Here is a 22,751-nt window from a genome sequence, read left to right on the forward strand (position 1 = left end):
AATTAATGATAAAAGTTCTATTCATCGTAGAAATATGAAGATTGAGCATAACTCTAATAATGAGACATAATATTGCGAATTTATATCTTCACTTGTTATTGGTCGTGTCTTAGTTCATTTGTCCCTCCTTGTTATACACTTTTATTTTGATATCTTAAACTAATTTGTATTTATTCATGAAGGAGTAATATTTTAATTATCGTACTAATAAGATTTTATTAATTATTTACTTTTAGTAAGGTAAAATGTGGAGTTTGATCATTATTTTTAAAGAAATTATAAGTTTTTAATTATTTGAAAGTTAAAGATGTTATACGTGATTTGTATGCATTAGTTATACTTAAGAATCATGCTAGATATTTTTTTCTATGAGTTCCTTTAATTTTCTTTTAATTTTTAACTTTTAATTTATATTTTATATTATATATTTTTTTGTGTTATTATGTTATTTTATTAATTTATAAATTAAAATTTTTAAAGATCCATGGGGCTTACCCCCTTCCTCCAGGCTTACGCCTAGCCCCATATCAAGTAAAACATCCCGCCTTTTAAAATATTGCTTGTAAATAGCGTATAATAGATTATTTGACTAGTTTTTTGTGGGGATAAAGCGTGCGCGCATTCACACACACACATATATAGTTTTCTTCAATTTTTTATATAATTTTATATATTTATAAATATTTACTGTTATTATATTATTTTATAAAATATTAAAAATTAAATAGCTAACTAACGGTCCATACATGGGGGGCTTGAAGCATATGTAAAATCTTCGCTAGTCGAGTCCAATCCCGAATGATGCAACGATACAGGACTAGTTGCCATTACCCCACCCGCTACGTGAATCGGCCCCGCATGAAACTTGTAATTTTCTCTCTTCGATAAACCCCTCTTTCTTTCTGGATCCCTTTTGGTTTGGTGCAAAGGAGGGAAAGGAATGGCGATTGTGGCGGAAGTTGGTAAGGAGTTGGAGACGTGCGTGGTATTAGGGGGACGAGGATTCGTCGGGAAATGGCTTGTGGATAGGCTTCTTCGAGTCGGCAATTGGATCGTCCGAATCGCCGATTCTTTGCCCAGTCTTCAACTTGAACCCTCCGAGTCCCTTCTTTCTCATGCCCTCTCTTCTGGCCGCGCTTCCTATTTCCATGTCGATGTTCTTCATAAATCTCATATTATGAAAGGTCAAGGAATATCTGTTTTTTTTTGGGAAAAATGACACTATATAGCTAAAAATAATAGCCGAAAAAATGTATAAAAATTGTATATTTTTGTATATATATATATATTCTGTATGTTATATACAAAAATTATACCAATTTTATACACTTTTTTGTTATGAGATGTAAATAGTTTCTGGCTAAAAGTTATAATATCTTTTTTTTTGTTTGTTATACATACATCTAGAGAATCTGCTTATGTCGTTTGATTGATTCTTTGACATGTCTTTATCTATATATCTCACTTTACTTATTCTAGTTTAAACCGGTTCTAGAGTCTCTTCCTTTATCTGTATCTTCCTGGAAAATTGTGTTTTTCCACTATAATAAAGTTGGGCTTAATTTTACCACATCATATTCTCCTATGCAGTTATTGATGGCGCATCAGTTGTATTTTACATGGATTCTAGGGATTCATATGCTCATGATTTCTATATTTGCTACACAATTGTTGTTCAAGGTAATTTTTCACCAAGAGGCCATTTAAGTGCATTACACACTTATGCTATATTAATCTTTACCATCCTAATTGTGAATGAAATGTTATGTCATTCAGGTGCCAAGAATATCATTACTGCTTGTCAAGAGTGTAAAGTCAAAAGGCTAGTATACAACAGTTCTGCTGAGGTAGTTTTGAACAGCTGGCAGGATATACATGGCGGGGATGAGTCCTTACCATATTCCAGTAAAGTAAGTCTCTTATCAGCAGCTTGTTTAACTTGAATTTGGAAATTTGTTAGGCCTCATTCTTGCCAACCCTCTTCCACGTTTTTTGGGCCATTACTTTCTAATGTTCCTCGTTTCTTCTCTTCATTTTGATGCTTGCTCGATGCAGTTTGTGAACATGGTAACTGATCTCAAGGCTCAAGCAGAGGCTCTAGTTTTAGTTGCAAATGATGCTGACGGACTTCTTACTTGTGCACTTCGTCCTAGCTATGTTTTTGGACCTGAAGACAATTATCTCTCCTCTTTGCTGGTCAATGTTGCAAAATCTGGCTGGGCCGAGGTTGGAAGCCTTTTGTTACTTTGCACTTCCTGTTGTGTTAAATTATCAATCAGTTATGTTCCTTCTTTTTTGCTAAGCCTGTGTAAATGTGATGTACTAGACCTAAGCTCTCTGTTGTTGCATCAGCATCCACCAAAATTCTTGCTAAACTTGTTCCATGCTTCAAATCTCTAAGGAACTTTTCTTTCTCTACTCTTTGTTGCTGGTGACACATTGGGATGTATGTCAAATAAAAGAGGAAAAAGATCATAGACTTTTCTATCTTCACAAAATTAGTCGCCATGTAGGCGTAGTTTTCTAATCTAGAATTTTTTAACCGTGTTTAGTCTTTGTATACATCCTTTTTGAATAAGTAATAGACATTCTCATTTCAGTTTATTATAGGGCTTGGTGACAATATGTCTGACTTCACCTATGTGGAGAATGTTGCCCATGCACATATATGTGCTGAAAAAGCTCTACGTTCTAGGGGAAGTAACATATGTGGCAAGGTACAGATTTGGAGTTCTCTTTATTCAGCGCTTCCTTTTGATGGTGGTTCATTTATTTACAGACAGTGCGATGCCATGTATTGTAGGCCTTTTTCATCACTAATCTCAAGCCAATGAAGTTCAAGGATATTGTATCTCTTGTGATGGAGAGATTGGGATATCAAAGGTAAGATAGCTGACAAATTATTCTCGTACGTCTATCTTTTTTGATGACCCTCACATACACATGAAATTTGTTGAATGATTTTTCCAAATATGTGTAGATTAGGTGAATTCTCCTGTCCTGAGTATTGTGGTTGCCACTCATTGCAAAACTCTATCTCCCATCATGATTGACATCCTAGCTTAAACAAGTTCATCAAGTGCTAGTGAATTTTCTTTCTTGTTATCTTTTAATATTTTTACGTTTTGTGGAGGCTATCAAAACTTTAGTCCAGTCATTATCTTCATCTCCGGTCAATATGAAGAATGCAATTGTGTTGCTACGTGAGTAAAGATTGGCATGAAGAAGAGTCCCTGTACAAGTTATTTGGCTAGAGAATTTTCTGACGATGTTGTCTTATTTTATTGTCTCATTTTCCTTTGATGAAAAGGGTAACTTAGTCAATCTTCTCTCTCTCTCTCTCTCTCTCTCTCTCTCTCTCTCTCTCTCTCTCTCTCTCTCTCTCTCTCTCTCTCTCTTTGTGATAATGGCGATGTAGGGTCAATTTGAGTGCACCTTGACTTCGGGTACCTACGTTTCCCACCAATACAGGGTCTGCCCACCAAGGCTGGGCAAGGCTAGGCAAATGGGGAGAAATCACCGAGCTGTTTTGTCCTAATGAAGTCTATTTCCATTTAATTCTCTTTTTTGTCCATTTTTTTTACACGTTATTCTTCTCCATTTTTCTTGAAACACTTACCCTGTTCCCATGTATTGCCTTCTTCATCACTACCTATTGCATATACTGCTAGTACTTGGATAAATGTTTTTGTTAAGCTGTCTATTTGGTGACTTTCTTGCTAGTCATAGTCTATTGTTTTAATTCTTTTCTTACATTTTTGCTTTGCTTGATTTTGTAGCTTTGCTCCTTCCCTTCCATTATGGATTTTTCAATGTGGCTTCCTGAAAGAGAATTGGTGCTTTCTGATTGCAGGTCCATGATCAAGATTCCTGCTAGGGTTATCCAATATAGTACTTTGATCATGAAATGGACAATTTCAAGGATGAGCAATTGGAATCCTGATAATGTGCCAGTTTTTGATATTATTGAATTAGCATTGTGCCATAGGAGATTTAATTGCTTTGCAGCTCAGAAATATATTGGATATTCTCCTGTTGTTTCCCTTGAAGTACGTCTGCTCCTCAAATTATTTCTCATTAGCTGTGAATTATGCCTAAACAACTACTCTCTCTGTGTCTAATTGTTTAGCAGGCACTCAAATTGTGTTTCTTCGATTATGGAATTTTCAAATAAAATAAAGTTATGTTTAACTCTGAATATTTTTGATCTTGTAGTACTTCTCCAAATGTGTAAATGTTATTTTCAAAAAAAGAAAAAAAAAAGAAATGGATATCTGAATCCACACCGAGAATTAGATTAGTTGACTGTTGTTCTCCGAACTATGCATTTTTTTTGGGATGACGAAGTATTATTTCACTAGCAAATGTTTTATATCGACGGAATGGTAAATGCAGTAAATAGCCACGTGTATATGGATCTATTGAAATTTAGCTTACTTGCTGGCATCTTATTTAAGCTTAGAGGAGAAGATGAAGTACCTTTTTCCAGAATACAAGCGTCCTAGTTGCCCTAGTTTCCTAGTGATATGCAGAAAAGTTCCCTGTTATGGTAAGTCAGGTTATCCCTGATGTTTTGATAAAGATATGCTTTATACATTGTGAATCTCTCTGATTAAATACCTGTGCTTTAATCACACTTGATCCATGTTGGATGTTTCCTGTACTCTTCTGAGAAGTTTCACTATTCTTTAAGTTGCCCTAGTTTGCTGATAGGTAAGCTGATTTTGTTGTGCGTAAGTTGCCTAATGTTGTTGGTCTGTGCTGAATATGGTTAAGATTTTGGGAAGCTTCGTTTTAAGCGAAGTTTGCTATAGATCTTATACTATTTTTTATAGACATGACTCAATTGCTTATTATGGACGTGAAACTCTGATACAGGAAGGAGTTGCTTTAACCACTAAGTCCTTTCATTTAGCCAGGGAATCATCTTTGTCAAGCGATAGTGATACTGATGAGGAATCAAACGTGCATAAACTGCTAGGAGGTAGAAAAGGTTGGTATGTTTCTTTGTGACATTTCTTGCCTTGGAGAATTGCAGTTTTCTAGTTTCACAAGTTAAGCATTTACTTTTATGAGCTATTGATCTTGCAAATAAAACTTGTGATAGTGGATTCTGTGCTTTAAGAGGAAATACCAAATCTGACCCTTTAGGCATTTGTCTTCTCTCTAACACCTCTATTATTTTGTCTTGAACTGGTAGAGAGAACTGACTTATCGTGGTTTTCTTGAAGGCCCAGTTTCCAGCGCTTTTTCTTAGGAAAAAAGTATTGTGTTTGACCACAAGAGTTATGCCTGAACTTGGTGTTTTGACCCAATTCTGGTGGTCTTCTGAGACTGAATTTGAGCTTGCATATGTAGAATTGGTTTCTGGGTACAGTTTTTAGCACCTTACAGGAACTTCCTTGGCGACCCAAATGAAGCTCAAGATCAATTCAGTATCTATTAGCAAATTTTGAATATCCTCAAGATTCTAATAGGTCAATTATCATTGTTGTTACTGATACTCTTTTTTTGGTGGGTGGGTGTTGTTGCCTTGTTGGTAAAGCTCCTTTGATGCCAGTCTGATTCTACTTCTACCTTTTATTCTATATCTGCCAAATTGATGATATGAAATCACAATTCTTCATTGCATCATCTTGCTTACCTTTAATATTATATCATGTTAGTGCAGCTGCCGAAATTTTATTGTGGAGAGATGAGCAGAGAACATTTACTTGTTTCCTTTTGCTGGTTTTCATCCATTACTGGTTCTTCCTGTCCGGGAGGAGTTTTCTTTCATCTCTTGCCCAGCTTCTACTGATGATCGCTTCTGCTCTCTGGGGATACAGCATTCTGCCACCAACAATGTAAGCATGCCACTGAATGTACTATGTTTAAATGGTTTAAAGAGACGACTGTCTTAAAAGAAATGTTTGGCAAGACAAGTCCAGCGATATCTTTCTCAAGGAGATGAAATTTGGTTATACTGTTTTGTTTTTAGGGGCAACTGGATATTAATGCATATTCTTAAAACGTGCCATGTGAGCCCTAATGCGAACCTTAATGCATGGAACTTATAAAAATAATAGTATCATAAAGCGACGTTTTAGATATATATGCAACTAAAGTCTGCTTCCCTGAACACCTCCCACGTGAAGTAAAAGAAAAAGTGAAAAGAACTGATTGATTATGTTTCATCCTGTTGTAGAGCAGTGTTGTGAAGAGCGTGAAGCGAGGAAAGCAACAATCCCCTTTTTGCTTAAAGCGAGAAGCGAAGCGCTCGCTTTTTTGAAGTGAAGCGGAATTTTTAAAAAAAATTAAAATAAATACTGCAGAGACAACACATGTAACTGTAAGCAAATGTTCAATACTTCAATGTAAAAACTAAAGAGTAGCATCAATTAAAGCACAAAATGAGCATCCTATTCTTCTACAAGATTGTCAATTCTCGTATTCCACCATCGTTATTATATTGCTCGTCATCTTCTTCAACTTCTTCTTCTTCTTCATCAACTACGAAAAAGGGCATTATAACTGAAACGAAAAAATGGGCAGCATTTCAGCATTTTTATCACTGAAACAATGCAAGAAAATGAAGAAGAAGAATGAGAAAGCAGAACTGAAGGGGAAAAAAAAAATTTGCCAGCATTTCGCTGCTATTTGGACACTGAAACAGTGAAAGAAAAAGAAAAAGAAAAAGAAGAAGAAGAAGAAGGAAGAGGAGGAGGAGGAGGAAGAAGAAATCACATACCTGGGGACCAAACTTGATGATCTTGAAGTTGAAAAGTGTAGAAAACTTGAACCCTAGGTTGCTTCTGTTGTTCTCTGTTGCTGCTGGCTCGATGGTCTTTTAAAAAAAGACAGCCTTTTTAATTAAATACGTTGACAGCCCAGTTATAAAGAGAAGCGCTCGCTTCTTGCGCTTCGCATCGCTTCATCGCTTCTCGCTTTTTCAGGAGAAGCGAATGCTTTTGTAAATAAGCTACGCTTCAGTTAAGAGAAGCGCCGGATGCCTCGCCTCGCTTCGCTTCTCGCTTTAAGCGAGGAAGCACTCGCTTTTTACAACACTGCTGTAGAGTGAACCGGAACACAAACCCTTTAGCATTTCTTTTATCTACTGGTCCAACTTCTTTCCTTTTAAGGCTTCTCCAGCTTTGTTATGTCCGTTCAACTCAATCAGCTACAAGGAATAATATGTGAAAGTTCAATGGGAACGTATTTGCCAGTATAGGCCCTCTCTCTCTTTGTAGCTTTTATTGCGTGATGATCTATGTTTTCCTCTATTTGTAAAATCTCATTGTTTAAATAATCTATTTCTGATTGGGAGCTTTTGATGATTGACAACATTATTTCTTAATGAACTTTTCTGCTTGCCGCTATTCTATTAGGATTTCAATATTTTTTTTTTGCATGGAATTTTGCTTGTATTCCCCAATAATGATGTCTTTGATGCAGATATGGCATTGCAGTTCCCAGGATATCATGGTCTTTCTTTGAGATCTCTGAAGTGGATATGAGAAATTGCTTTTACAACTTAGCATATACGTGGAACAGAATGAGTCATTTAGCAAGTTTACTAGCTCAAGGAGAAGATTGGTCTATATTTTTGAAGGTGTGTGCTTTGAGTTCGTGTTCTTCATTCCCTTCTTTTTGCTCATTCTGAATTGAGTTAGAGATGATAGGTGGCGTTTGTCTGAAGTTTTCCAACTCAGTTTTTGAGTTTCCCAGAAAGTGTTTGAGCTGTTTTTGAAAAAAAAAAAAGGCCAACCTTTTTTGGAAGATTTCCAAACTCTATTTTTCAAATCTTTCTGAAACTTCAAAAGCTAGTTTTTGAACGATTTGGAAATCTTCAGAAAAAAGCCTCTTTTGGTAAAAACAGGTCAAAAAATCACTTTTTCCAAAACTTCGAAAAAAAAGGACACCCAGGTTTTTTACCATTATGTGCGACCTATCAGCTATGCTGACAGGTAAATTAACTGAATTAGCTGGCTTTGATCATTCCTGGATGTTATGTTGCACTTTGTGTAAGTAATTAGAACTGGGAGGGGAAAAAGCAAATGAATTTAAGCTATTGAATGAGTGCCAAAGAAACGAATAATAGGCAATAGGTTTAGCAGATGAAATAGCAAGAAGGGTGAAACAGTTGCCTTTAGAAAGGAGATGCACGGACAGATAATGTGGTGATAAAAGAATCTGATTTTGAAATAGATATGGACCTCATCTATTTGATGATTAATCAGAATTAACATTTAGTTACAATGGTTGTCAAATGGGTCAGACAGCAAATAGCATTTTTAGTCAGTCCTTGACTCTATGGTTTAGGTTGTTACACCAAATTTTTTCTTATTTTCTGCAGGCCGCCGTACCCCTGTATTTTGTGAAGTTGATCATTGCAGATTGCTTGACTTTTGCACTTGGTATAGGTATGTGTTAACATTTTCACGCTTAATGGTGCAGTAAAGCCCATTAGTTTATTTGACATGATTCGAACCAATGCAGCACTAGCTCTGGCATTCACTTCATTCCTCATTTACGAGCAGTACGAGGATGAAATTGATAGTACAGCAAATGTAATATTCAGCATATCAAAAGGTGCCTTTACTTTGCTGATGAGGAGCTTACCCTTGCCTTTGGCATTGATCCATTCTGATTCAGAAATGTCTCGAGGGATCTGCTCTTCTAGATTGAAGATTCAGCAATGAGAAGGTATCCTAGTGCTTTACTCAGTCCTAACAATAGACAGAGGGAGAGGTGTATATCTGCCTGGTTCGCTTTCCTTATTTTGGATGCGTGACCTCTTGTACCAGAAGTTTGTTAACTCAATATGGAAAGGATCGTTGATCTATATCTTGTCGAGAAACTAAACTCCCTCACCCCCTCATTCCCATACCCTTGTACTGGGGCTACGGAAAAAAATTGGGAAGTTAAAAAGAAAAGAATGAAGACATCCCCCTACATTGAGAACAGAGTTTGCTCATTTTGACTGTAATAGATTCCAAATGATGACAGCATAGCGGATCAGTTGCTTGGATATAAATTGTGCTTATGCTTGCCAAGTTCTTGCTGTTGTGTGTATTACAACCTCCTAATTGTGTTATACCTGAAGAAACAATGATCAGTGTGATTTTAGAGAAACATGCCGTCATATGGAAAGGGGTAAGGTGTGCGTCTTTCGAACGAACCAGTTTCAGAGAGGATGGTGACAGTGAAAACCCCCCCTTCCCACTTCCACCTGGGCAGATTATATGTTCCTCTATTTCCCCATCTGCCTCGACAGGTTATTTGCTCTTTAACCACTTTTTTCTCCTTCCAAAAATAATAGAAATTAGGGAGTTTAAAGAATTTACAACTTCCGGTGGGTACACAGAAAGTGGCAGGTAAACCGATATTTCTTGGCGATCCGTTCATTTGCATCATGTTCATGCTAGAAGCATTTGGGGTGAAAAGTGGTTGCAAACTATTTTAAACTCCTTAAGTATGTTCTTTTCTTTGTTTTGTGTTTGTAGTTTTAATTATAATTTTAATTCTTTAAGATAGTGGAAAGCTCAGCTTAAAGATGGTTAATTTAAGAGTTAAACATAGATGCCCCAGCTGTGATGGCATAATGCTTAATACTTGGCTTTTTTAGGTTTCCGATCCCAAGGACCGTTTATAGGATCATGAGTGATGTAACAAAACCAACTATCTAAAGTTCAGTCAAGCTACAGCTGTTGTATGTTAACTCTCCCCTTTTTGTCTCTTTTTTCTTTTCAAAGAAAATTCCCACTAACAACCCATCGATCACTGGATTCTTCAACGTTGGCCTTATGGAACTTTTAATGCTATTTGGAGTAATTTTTATTGATGCTTTTGTTGGTTGATGATTCGCACACCAGGTGCATTTCGTATAGCCGTTAGTAGGGCTTAGGGAGGGTATTACCCGTACCGATACCGGTCAGTACCGATACCGCACCGTACCGATCCGGATTGGGGGTAGGGGTGAGGGTAATGGGAGGGTACCGGAAAAAATACCCTTAGTACTAGGAGATGCGGATCTAGAATTTGAAGGTGGTGGGTGTCACAATGTCCTTTAATGTACAACTTGTAATAACTAATTCAGAACGTTTGTTCGGTTCATTTTTTTTAGTTTATTCGGACAATTTAATCGGTATTTTTTATTTGCAAATATGAAAATTACATCTCTTTCCTAGTCCCTACTTGTGAGATTTCACTGAGTATGTTGTAATATAAAAATTACATTTCAGACATCAAGAAGCAAATGTAATTAGTATTGTAATGAAGGCATCACACCTTTATTACTAACAATATAAATAAAATTAATATTTTCACTTGGGAACTACATCTTTTTGTATGCTAAAAATAAATTTGTTCAAGTAAAATAACATCTTCAGTAAAGGATTTCCACCAATCAGAATAAGAAAAACAAAAAAATATATTCAATAGATAAATTATACCCCATAAGTAAATGCATAATTAGATAAACTACAAGATCCCAAAAAAATAAAATCATAAATCTCACGTGTTTTCTAGGCAATGCTTACAACAACAACAACTCAGTATAATTTCACTAGTGGGGTCTGGGGAGGGTAGTGTGTACGCAGACTTTACCCCTACCCTGAGGTAGAGAGACTGTTTCCAATAGACCCTCGGCTCCCTCCCTTCAAGAACTCCCCACCTTGCTCTTGGGATGACTCGAACTCACAACCTCTTGGTTGGAAGTGGAGGGTGCTCACCACTAGAACAACCCACTCTTGCGAAATATTTATCATAATTTAATAGTAAAGAGATTTAAATTGTATTTAGCAATCATAGAATAGCACAAATTTTATATTATACTAAAATTTTTTTTATAAAAATTAAAGTTGATCTCACCCCAAAATTCCTATCAAGACTCGAGCCTTTTGATTTTGAAAAAAAAACTAAAAGATTTGAGATTAAGAGAAATGCTTATTTTTATGGAATTTTTAAATTTTCGAGGCTCTTTTTTGAGTGTTTTTGCTAAAGATTACATATAAAATAATAGAATAGAGGAGGGTATTACCCGTACCGATAACAGTCTGTACCGCATCGAACCGATCCGGATTGGGGGTAGGGGTGTGGGAAATGGAAGGGTACCGGAAAAAATACCCTTAGTACCAGCAGATGCGGATCTAGGATTTGAAGGCGGTGGGTGCCACAATGTCCTTTAATGTACAACTTGTAATAACTAATATAGAGTTTGTTCGGAACATTTATTCGTGTAACTAATATAGTGACCGCAGACCTGATTAGTTCCTTTCCAGTTTTGGCACTCGATTATGAGGCCGATATGTGGTCCGCATATCGATTATGCGATCGCCGACCTTGTTCCGGAGATCCATTTTTGGATTTTTAAAACCCTACCTTACTTCGTTAAGTACACGCTTTGGGCCATCTTTGAGCTAAAATCTGACATTTTAGAGTGAGAGAGAGTGCCCTAGAGTGAGAAGGTGTTCCTCAATAATTGTTCTTCAATTCTTGCTCAAATTTTGGAAGATTAAGAAGGGAAACTTACTAGGTCTTCATCCTAGAGGTAAAATTCTACACCCTAACCCTCAATTTCGAATTTGTCTAGAATTGGGTAATTAGTAAGATAATTTTTGGCCATGGGAGTTGTCCATCTTACATGCATGTGTTAGCAAATGGTGTAGGAAGATTGTTGAGTTAAAAATGGTAAAGAATGGGTTGTAGGATGAAGGAATCCTCCATAAAAGGACCTTGAAACCTTAATGCACACCTAGTGTTTGATAAAATACTCAAATGAGTTAGAACCATGAGCATCTTCCTAATTTTGGTTCAATTTGTTATATTTCTAAAATAGATTGAAGTTGCTAAGAATTCTGGAACATTTAGAGTTTAAGGAAGCTCCATTGAGGTATGTTGGCTAAACTTTCTCTCTTAGAATCGAATTCCATAATGTTCCTGTGAGTTTCAAAGTATGGGTTGCGTATTAAAATGTTATGGCTTTGAATCGTATTTCAAATGAAAGCTAGTATGCCAAATTGTGTGAGAAAATCTCAATATTCTTAAGACTCTTAATTGTTCATATGTGTACCTAAAGTCTTGATTGAAAATGTCTTATTGTTGATAATCTATAAAGATGGTTGGAAGTGAAATAAGTGAATTAGGGGTTATAGAATGTGGCCAACGTGCCAAGAATTTAAGTTATGATTGTGGCTTGTAGTGCAAATGATTTGAGAGGATGCGATAAAGAATATGAAATGAGTCTCGACTCAACTATTTAAAAATAATTTCGAAAATAGAATTGCCTAAAAGCCTTTGTACTCAATTCATGCCCATAAGTGGATACTTTAACTAATACTTTGCTTTATAAATATATCCAGTGTGATTCGAGTTCTTACATACTCGTATGTTGAAGTTGTACATTGTCATTTCTGAGGAAGAGTATTGCAAGAATAAATTGTGTATTGATTATTTATGATTTTGATATGTATTTCTATTGCTAGTTGACTTGCCCCATTCTTTGGGAAGAAACCATTTGTGTTTAAAGTTTTCATTACAAATGGATTTGAAGTATATGATTTCTGAAATATTCTATATGTTGATATTTGATGGTGATCTTTGAAATTGAAAGAGGTAATAGTGTGGAATATGAAATACGGCCATCGTGCAAGGAATAAAGAATCTTGTGAATGGCCAAATGAGCCATTGAAATTATCGGCGTTGTGAATGAATGAAAATACTAATGATAATTTATACAATGTGAAAAATATTGAGGTGAGTATAATTGTATTTATGTTACCTTTGTGTGCAAATCAAATCAAAAATATTTTTGGGAGCATCATTAGCAAAACCGAGGAAGGGTGGGTCGTAAGGCCCACACCTGAAACAACACGTGTCGGTGTGGGAGTGGATTGTGATTATTTCTCTTGTTTGGGATGAAATTGAAATATTGGAGAAATTGTGATATTATTCCCCTTAATTGGGATGAAACTGGTAACTATTATGGATTGGAAAAGTCAACCCACACGGCATATGTGGGAAGACGGCCTAGCTGATCGGGTGGAGATCGGACGCCATGTTGCGTACATGGTAGTACTACTCTTGGTAATAACTTTCTTTCGCATCACTTATCAAACCACATTGTCCGTGGGGAGATGGCCTAGCCGATCGGGCGTGATCAGACTCCGTGCTAACAAAGACGGTGGAATATCGGTGCTAATGATCTCCCAACCAAAAGTTATATATGAAGTTCGTATTTTAAAAATTATTATATTTTAACTGGACATTTGGATATTATTGATTGTGACTTGCTGTTTCTATGTGTTGCCTTTTCATATATGGTCATTCTATTTTGAAAGAGGACTTTTAGCTTTACATACTAGAACTATTCGACAATACTAACGTCCCTTTTGCCGGGGGCGCTGCATCTTTAATGGATACATGATGACAGTACACTCTTTTAAGCTGATTTGGTAAGCCCCACTTCATTTCGGGGTCATGTATCTTTTGTTTCTCATGTACTGTGTTTTGAGGTATAGCCGGGGCCTTGTTGCCTGTATTTTCATATTACTCTTCTATTGTACTTAGAGGCTCCGTAGACAGGTTGTGGGTTGTGGTTGATGTTGGGAATTGAACTAGAAATGTTGGTATTTGGAAATCATATTTTTCTTTAATTCTATAAACTTGTAATATTTTGGAAATTATGAATGAAGTTGCTAATGAATATAAAATGGGAGTTGTTAATGATATCTTTTGAAAGTTTGATTAATAGAGTACATCTCCTCTTTGTTCATGGATGAGTTTGAGTAGAAGAAAATCTAACAGGTTTGCTCGGTCGGGTTCACTCGGTTGAGCGTCGATCGCGCTCCCCGAGTTTGGGGCGTGACAAAATTGGTATCAGAGCCTAAGGTTTTAAAGTGTCCTAGGATGTCTCGGAGCCGTGTCTAGTAGAGTCCTTCTTATCGGTGTGTTATCGACCACATCTATAATGAGGAGGCTACTTGAATATTTAGGAATTTCTCACTTCTTTGATACTCCTCATCGTGCGATAAAGCTCAAGATATGAAGCTAATTTCCTCGTCATGTCTCATTTTCCATATGAGTAACCCACGGGTTCGAGTCAGCAAGGAGGGAATGAAAGAATCAATTGCTAAGGGAAGTGTCCTTGTCCCTATTAATGTTATCGTTCCACCGAATCATGTGGTAAGGGCACCTAAGAAATGAAAGAGAATTATTGGCGTCAATAGGCCGGAATGTTCGATATGAAAGAAGAGCCACTCGGGTTTAGCCACTCGGGTTTATGTTAGATGATTCTTGAAACATGTTATGATTGTGTAAAGAGGGGGAATAAGAAGAACAAATGCCCTTAGGTTGGATACACCCATCCCGGTCTGCCCGATATGTGGGAGAAAATATTTTGCGTCATGTTGTGAGTATGCTCAGAAGCGTGTTAGGGGTGGTAGATTTGGGCAATTCCATAAGTCCATACAACGAGCTGTAGCAAAGATTGCTACTTCCTCCATGAAGGCTTGGAGGAAGACAATGGGGAATGCTTATGATGTATGCAAAAAGGGTAAATATCAGGTAAGTGGGGCGAGTCAGTTCAGCGGACCCCATCCCCATTGTGTGAAGTGTGGGAGATGTCATCCGGGAGTATGTCACTATGGTACTAATGTATGTTTTGGATGTGGAATAGAGGGGCATCAATTAATATATTGCCCTGTCAATCTAAAGTCATCAAATAAGTCACTCCTTAGTACATCACTATGAACACATCATTAATTTCCTTATTGTATATGTACATCCATATTAAAGAGGCCTACATAAATATGGTCTTAACCAAAACGGTGAATCACAAATTGTTGCATGTACCTACTCTTTGAACGAGACGCGTTATTCCTGAATCCACTCTATCACAAATTCTCTTACTGAATCCACTCTATCACAAATTCTCTTACTTACAACCTATTGTGGAATTGAGCTCTATAATTATGTCCTTAAATTGATTTATAACTCTAGGATTAATACTTCCCACTTGCTTTCCTAACTTCTCAACAAGGGAATATACCTGATGAATTCCTTATGGAACTTTTTGATTCGAATGAATAACATCGGCTCATTTGTGCCTATGCACGCACCATCGTAATATTTACCTATGTGGTATCATATCCAATGTAAGGCAGCCTAGTGTTGAGATCCTTCTTAAGCCACACTCTCTCTCTCCGGTGTATGTGGCTCATATGGCTTGAACAGTCACCCTACTCCTTTGTGAGTATTATCATGGAACCTTTCCACTGTCTAGTAACATAAGAGCATATCCCAGCACCTATCATGCGCGTACATGTCAATTGAAATGGGCCACTTGTCCGCATAAAGTTTCTGAGAAATTTGAGATTTATCACAAATTCATCACAGGAAGATCTTGTTGTTTACCCATCTCAGTATGACTTTCATGTTCACCTAAATCGTCTCACAGTAAGTAGCTCACTTTGTAACTAGTATTGTAGTCTTCCATGAAGTGGCCTGGTATTGCATCCTGAGAGTTATTATGGCAGAAACATGTATATCTCATAGAAAAATGTTCATTCTCTCTAACCAATACATGATTTCATCCCAACATTTAGATGTCCTAGCTACATGATTTCCCTTGTGTGAGGTTGAAAGTTAAGAAGCCTTAAGATGAGCATATTGAATTGAAAGACAAATTTATCGTATCTCCAGTCCTCTCATATAGGACTAACTATTGGCAAAGGTTAAGTTGTGAGAATGATAATAATCTCACAAGTGTTCAACTTCTTTTTCATCCCCATGGGCTTGTGGTTGTGTCAGTTGATGTTAAGATCGTAATGCAATTTCATGCATTTTGAAACCAATATCACATTCGGGTTGCCAAAATATTTTCATTTCGAGTTAAACTGATTTTTCCTACATTCCAAGAGGCGATCAATGTCACATAAGTGTTATCTCTCTTTGAGGCCTACTATTTCCAAATAAGGCACTTATGGAATGAAACAATTGTTGTTGTCCTCTTTATGACTCATAGCCTTCCAAGAATAACTAACGCTAATGTCTTTATCCTTCCGATTATGCCTCCCATATGTCACATGTCTAAAATGACTCACTTCTATTACATCTCAGAATCATGAACATAGTCCCTACATTATCAATGCCTACTAGGAAACTCTATGCCTCATGTGTCGAATCAATGATGTCATCACAATGATTAACAATGTCAACACTATTGGTAGTAACCTTCATGTCTCTTAGGATATAACCTCCTGAAATGTCGTGCTCAGCACATTGATGGATTCTTGAATAATTTTAGCAAATCTCGAACCTCGTTGTTCATATTTATAGAATCCTATGGGGGTTGAAGGCTCAAACATGTCAAAGAAGAAGCATCATTCCGTGATCAAATATAAGGGATAGGAAATTTTATCGTCATATTCATGCTAGCACATCTTAGAGAAATTGTTGGAGGTCGCCAAAGGTTTAGTTTGGGTATTCGGCGTAGAGATTTAGAGTTGAAGAAAGTAAATGGGTTATTCTCAATATTCTCTCCATGAGGATGCTATGTGAATTGTTAATAAAGGTAAAGTATGTGTAGTCACATTAGGCCTTATGAAATCTTGAAAGAAATAGGCCAAACTATGAGTATGATATTTTCCTATTATTGTTCTCCGTGTACCCGGTGTTTTACGTGTCTATGTATAAGAAGGTGAAGTTAATGGATAATTAGATTATGAGGAGCAACTATTTGCTATCCTTGTTAGATAAGTCTGGGAGTTGGGATTACCTCTGTTACTGTGTTAGAGCGAAGTCTGTAAGTCGAGAAGGCCACCGTGAGGGCCAAAATTTTTAAGGAAATAAAATGTTCCCACTTGAGTGTATAGGTAAATGATTGTGGATTGGAAGGTACTTTCCTTATGTTACGATTTATATATGTGCGGTTCTTGTCCACATGCTACTTGAGATAATGTAATGCATGTAATGTTGAGATTAGTGATATTGATATACATAGAGATGCTTTGTTGAGTTGTGGATATATTGTTAGGAGTTGTTTTGGTGTTACTCTGATAGGTGGATATGCCCAGTTACAGGGGAGACTCTGGCGAAAGTTTTAGAAATTTAGGGAGTTAGCCAAATTTTGAAACTACTGGTGAGTGTGAATTAACAATTGGGCCATATTTAAAGCTAATGATGGATTTTGACCCTCATTCGAGGACGAATGATCCTAAGCGGGGGAGAATATAATACCCCAGAAAATTTTAAAGTATTTCAATGTAAAGCCCCGTAAAATTTCGCAAATGAATTCAAGGCGGTTCGGACTTTTTGGATTGAATAGTGCGCTGGAGAGTTGAAAGAAAATGTTGGGCAGAAGTAGGCATTGTTGCGGCCTAATCCGCGACTGTAGAACCACTCTGCGGACTGCAGAATGGTCGGAGAGAGTTAGTTTTCTGGGTCATTTTGATGTCATTGTCGCAGCCATTATGCAACCGCATAACTACTTCACGTGCCGCACTCTTGTCGCATACCCAGCTTTGGGATTTCTCGGAGGGAGGTTTTGCGGCGCACTATGCGACCACAGAACAGTTCTGCGGTGCATTATGCGACCGCAGAATAGGTCTGCGGGCCGCATAGTGACCGCAGACCTGGTCAGTTCCTTTCCAATTTTGGCACTCGAATTATGCGGCCGATATGTGGTCCACATATCGATTATGCGATCGCAGACCTTATTTTGAAGCTCCATTTTTGGATTTTTAAAATCCGACCCTACTTCGTTAAATACACGCTTTGGGCCATCTTTGAGCTAAAATCTGACATTTTAGAGTGAGAGAGAGTGCCCTAGAGTGAGAAGATGTTCCTCAATAATTGTTCTTCAATTCTTGCTCAAATTTTGGAAGATTAAGAAGGGAAACTCACTAGGTCTTCATCCTAGAGGTAAGATTCTACACCCTAACCCTCAATTTAGAATTTTGTCTAGAATTGGGTAATTAGTAAGATAAGTTTTGGGCGTGGGAGTTGTCCATCTTACATGCATGTGTTAGCAAAGGGTGTAGGAAGATTGTTGAGCTAAAAATGATAAAGAATGGGTTGTGGGATGAAAGAATCCTCCATAAAAGGACCTTGAAACCTTAATGTACACCTAGTGTTTGATAAAATGCTCAAAGGAGCTAGAACCATGAGCATCTTCCTAATTTTGGTTCGATTTGTTATATTTCTGAAATAGATTGAAGTTGCTAAGAATTCCGGAACATTTAGAGTTTAAGGAAGCTTCATTGAGGTATGTTGGCTAAACTTTCTCTCTTAGAATCAAATTTCATAATGTTTCCGTGAGTTTCAAAGTATGTGTTGCGCATTAAAATGTTATGGCTTTGAATCGTATTTCAAATGAAAGTTAGTACGCCAAATTGTGTGAGAAAATCTCAATATTCTAATTGCTCATATGTGTACCTAAAGTCTTGATTGGAAATATCTTATTGTTGATAATCTATAAAGATGGTTGGAAGTGAAATAAGTGAATTGGGGTTATAGAGTGTGACCAACGTACCAAGAATTTAAGTTATGATTGTGGCTTGTAGTAAAAATGATTTGAGAGGATGCGATAAAGAATATGAAATGAGCCTCGACTCAACTGTTTAAAAATGATTTCGAAAATAGAATTGCTTAAAAGCCTTTATACTCAATTCATGCCCATAAGTGGCTGCTTTAACTAATGCTTTGCTTTATAAATATATCCAGTGTGATTCAAGCTCTTACATACTCGTGTGTTGAAGTTGTACATTGTCATTTTTGTGGAAGAGTATTGCAAGAATAAATGGTGTATTGATTCTCGAATTTTTAAAATAAATTCGAGAATTATAGGCTATTAATTCTCGAATTTTTAAAATAATTATCAAATCTAATTTGTGAAATTACCTACTAATAGATAATAAAATTACAATTGCATCGCATAATTTATATATTATTAAAAGAAGAAAAAGCCTCCGCGTTAAGCAAGTGACAGTCTCACAAAGTCATTTTGCAAATCCTGCTCTGATCTTTGATGGCTTGGAGAAATTTCCATGACGCTATTACCCAACCATATCCAATGCCACCTAAGGTATTACTCCTCCCTCCTACTTTGTGTCACTATTATATTATTATTTAATAATTTTATTTATTTATTATTAAATATTTTTTTAATTATAAAAGGTTGTAAGTACAATATCTTATCTAGTTTCTAGACGTATAAATAAATTTCCATGAAGCTATTACCCAACCATATCCCAATTTTGTGTCACTATTATATTATTATTAGGAGAGTGTAACAATCTTTTTATTTATTTATTAAATATTTTTTAATTATAAAAGGTTGTAATTACAATATCTTATCTAGTTTCCAGACGTATAAATTTTATTCTAAAAAGATAAGAAATCAATGTCTAAATTGAGGCTGAAACTGAAAATTTCCGTAGGGGTGTTCATAAAAAGCGGAAAACCGAACCAAATCGAAAACCGAACCAAACCGACTAAAAAATCCGATACTTTTTAGGTTTGGTTTGGTTTTGGTTTTAAATTTTAAAAACCGATCAAATTTGGTTTGGTTTTGGTTTTAATAAAAAAATAACCGAAAAAACTGAACCAAACCGACTATAAAAGTATCTATATAAATTTATTATTACACCTATATGTATGTATATTTTTATATAAAATTTTTGAAATTTTATGGTACATATTAGTCATTTGTATTTTTGGTCTAATTCTTTGCAATTATAATAATCTAATTCTTTATCTTCTAGTTTGATTGGTAGTTTTCTTCTGCTAAGTACAAGAATTTATTTCATGTTAAAAATAATCAATTTTTAATTGAGTACTTAAATTATTCATCACTATTTGAGTCAATTATCATCAATATATCTTGATAAATGATAGATTTCTCAAAGAACAATAGTTTGATAGTGTTACGTTAAAAATGTAGTCGCCGGAATATGCGTTTGGTAGCGTATGTCTCATATTTGAGAAAAAACCGATAAATAACCGAAAATCCCGAAAAATCGACAAAAACCGACAAAAACTGAATCGAAAAAAACCTACTTAATTGGTTTGGTTTGGTTCCAATATTTGAAAAACCGACTTACTTGGTTTGGTTTCTTTTTAGGGGAAAACTGACCCAAACCGAACCATGAACACCCCTAGTCCTCACTCTATACTCCATTTGTAACGGAGAGAATAAATTTGCGCCCTTACCGTTTGATTATGAATAAGATAATGTGGGGTGCATTCAGTGGCGGAGCCAAAATTTTTATTAAGGGGAGTCATAATATAAAGAAACAAACTCACCAAAAAATCAAGATGTGTCATTATATAGTATACAATGCTAAAAAATAAGTGATCATTTTTTAGCATTCTAATAATTTGCGCCCTTACTCTTTGTATAATGTCTTGTAACTTTCCAAGACATTAATGGGTGCACCATGTAAAAATAAGTCTGATGAACAAGAAATGACACCGTATATCCTTTTTAATCCACTATTTACTTTTTTTTTTCCTAGCGGCAAACGACCGCTTCCTTCCCCACTCTTTTTCTCTTTGTTCTTCCTTCCTCCTCAAAGCTGTCTTTGAATAATAAAACCATTATATTTCGTTTTAAAAAGTTTATTAGCCAAAAATCAAACCTATGCTTTGTAGTGTCCAAATGAAGAATATGTTCCAGGAAACTCTTGAGTAGAAAGTTGCAAACTGCATATCACTTTAATTTACAATACACTATCATATGGAATCTCTATAGATGAACAAAATCATAACTTGCTGTGAGACTTCCAAGCGCATGTGCCTTCCCAATTCCCACGCAGAGCAGAGATTATCTTTGATATCCTACAAGACTGCTATGGGCTTAACCGTTGCTCTAAGCAGAACCAGATAATTAATGAATACTCCCTCTTCCTTCAACAATGCATATACAACTGTAAGCAAGCCTTTGACCGACACATTGCATTGATGAGAAAAATTCTGAACAATTGAATGATACAAGCAATCCTTGTGAGCAATTTAATAGGATAGGTAGAATGAAGATAGTATTAAATTTGTGAGCAATTTAATAGGATAGGTAGAATGGAGATAGTACCAAATTTGATATGTCCGGCAAATCTTTGCAAACAATTGAACAACATATGCAAGTTTTGCCTTTTCAAAAGAACTTGTGAACAATTTAGATAGGCTGAGTAAAAATAGTACTCCCTCCGTTTTATTTTATGTGAACCCATTTGATTGGGCACAGAGTTTAAGAAAAGAGAGAAGACTTTTGAACTTGTGGTGTAAAATGAGGCACATATATTTTGTGTGGCTATAAATCATTATATAAAGATAAATTATTTCCAAATAAAAAAAAAAGTTATTCTTTTTGACACAAACTAAAAAGGAAATAGATTTACATCAATTGAAATGGAGGGAATACAAGTTTTGCTGTAAGACAAAACTTTGCGTAGTGGGAATGTGGTCATTACGATAATAGGGTGGCATTGGAGGTAGGGGCGTAACTTTCGGTCCCGAAAAATGGATAGAGTTGAATTTGTACGTAGTTCTAAGGATATGTGAAATAGCTTAATACAAATCGTAAGGATAGATAGAAATATCCAATATGGATTGCAAAGAATGCGAAATAAACAAAGTTAGAAAAAAAATAATTTTTGGGATTGAGCAGGATAAATCAATTTAGGAAGCTTTTAAAAAGAATAACTCTTGAATATAGGAGAATATGGTGCTTGAAATTATAATGTAAGCCAAAAATGATCTGTCCTTTACAGAAATTTGGCCATCCTCTTTATAGTGGATGATCCTACTTTTAGATATAATTAAAAATATATAGTGGGAGAACCATGATAATTTAGCTTTTCTATAATTTCTGCCAGGATTCTCTCCTCTAGTGGGTTTGCAACGGCTCTTGTCTGTGAGCTCGATATTGACTCGAGTTTCTGGTCTTGACTCGAGCTCGATTCTGACTCGGATCCCTGTATTAATTTGGGGTCAGTGTTGGTCGGTCTCTGAATCATAAGCTCGATAACTTTACTTTGCATCATAGTTCGACTTGGATTCGAGCTTGATAATAACATCGAGCTCGACGTTGATCGGTCCTTCGGGCTCGAAGCTCGGTGACCTGCCTTCGGACCTCAACCTGATCTGTGAAGATGCTTTTCCGGTCCAATGTATTACCATTTAAACCAGTTCGTACGAAGGACTAACTGATTTTTACCGTATACAATTAGAATGCTAAAAAATGCATGGCCTTTTTCAGAAAAGCGTGAAATGAATCGACTCAGGGATGCTATTCTACCGCTGAGCTTCTGGACATCTTTTACGCATTGCATGTTCTGTAAGGCCCCTCTATGCCTATTTTAGTTACAAGGTACTCTGATGAATCTTCCCGAGGAGATCCAAAGGCGCACTTTTCTAGGTTCATCTTCGTGTTGTATTGACGTAAAACTTTGAAGGCTTGTTCTAGGCGGTCTAGATGTTGTTCATACTTTAGGGACTTAACTAGTATTGTATCTATGTATACTTGCATAGTTTTTCCTAAGTGATTGACAAACATCCTATTTACGAGCCTCTACTAAGTGGCTCCTGCGTTTTTAAACCAAAAGGCATGACCCATTTTATGATGAATGCAGTCCTTTCTTGGTCGTCAGGTATTGACGATCAATTTTAACCCTCCCTTTTTGAATTAAATTGCTACGCTTATTAATCAACAATAAATGTAGTAGAGTATTTTTAAATTAATAATATCGATTTTTTAAAATATAAATAATATAATA

General features: G+C 36.1%; 1 protein-coding gene across 2 annotated transcripts; it reads left to right on the top strand.

Moving 5' to 3' along the window:
• Positions 1–778: 778 nt before the first annotated feature.
• LOC104092502 (3beta-hydroxysteroid-dehydrogenase/decarboxylase) lies at positions 779–9,035 on the top strand. Of its 2 annotated transcripts, none has more exons than XM_009598112.4 (12): positions 779–1,184; positions 1,591–1,680; positions 1,777–1,910; positions 2,056–2,226; positions 2,601–2,717; positions 2,804–2,883; positions 3,854–4,049; positions 4,879–4,997; positions 5,667–5,846; positions 7,435–7,591; positions 8,336–8,402; positions 8,479–9,035. In XM_009598112.4, exons 1-12 carry the CDS (start codon positions 941–943, stop codon positions 8,679–8,681), a joined length of 1,758 nt encoding a protein of 585 aa, XP_009596407.1. In that variant the 5' UTR covers positions 779–940; the 3' UTR covers positions 8,682–9,035. The 2 variants fall into 2 exon arrangements, with proteins under 2 accessions (XP_009596407.1, XP_009596408.1); XM_009598113.4 differs by having other exon boundaries at positions 780–1,184; positions 4,879–4,993; positions 5,672–5,846.
• The last annotated feature ends 13,716 nt before the right edge of the window (positions 9,036–22,751 follow it).

This window comes from Nicotiana tomentosiformis, chromosome 6, assembly GCF_000390325.3.
Source record: "Nicotiana tomentosiformis chromosome 6, ASM39032v3, whole genome shotgun sequence".
NCBI classification, from domain to species: domain Eukaryota; kingdom Viridiplantae; phylum Streptophyta; class Magnoliopsida; order Solanales; family Solanaceae; genus Nicotiana; species Nicotiana tomentosiformis.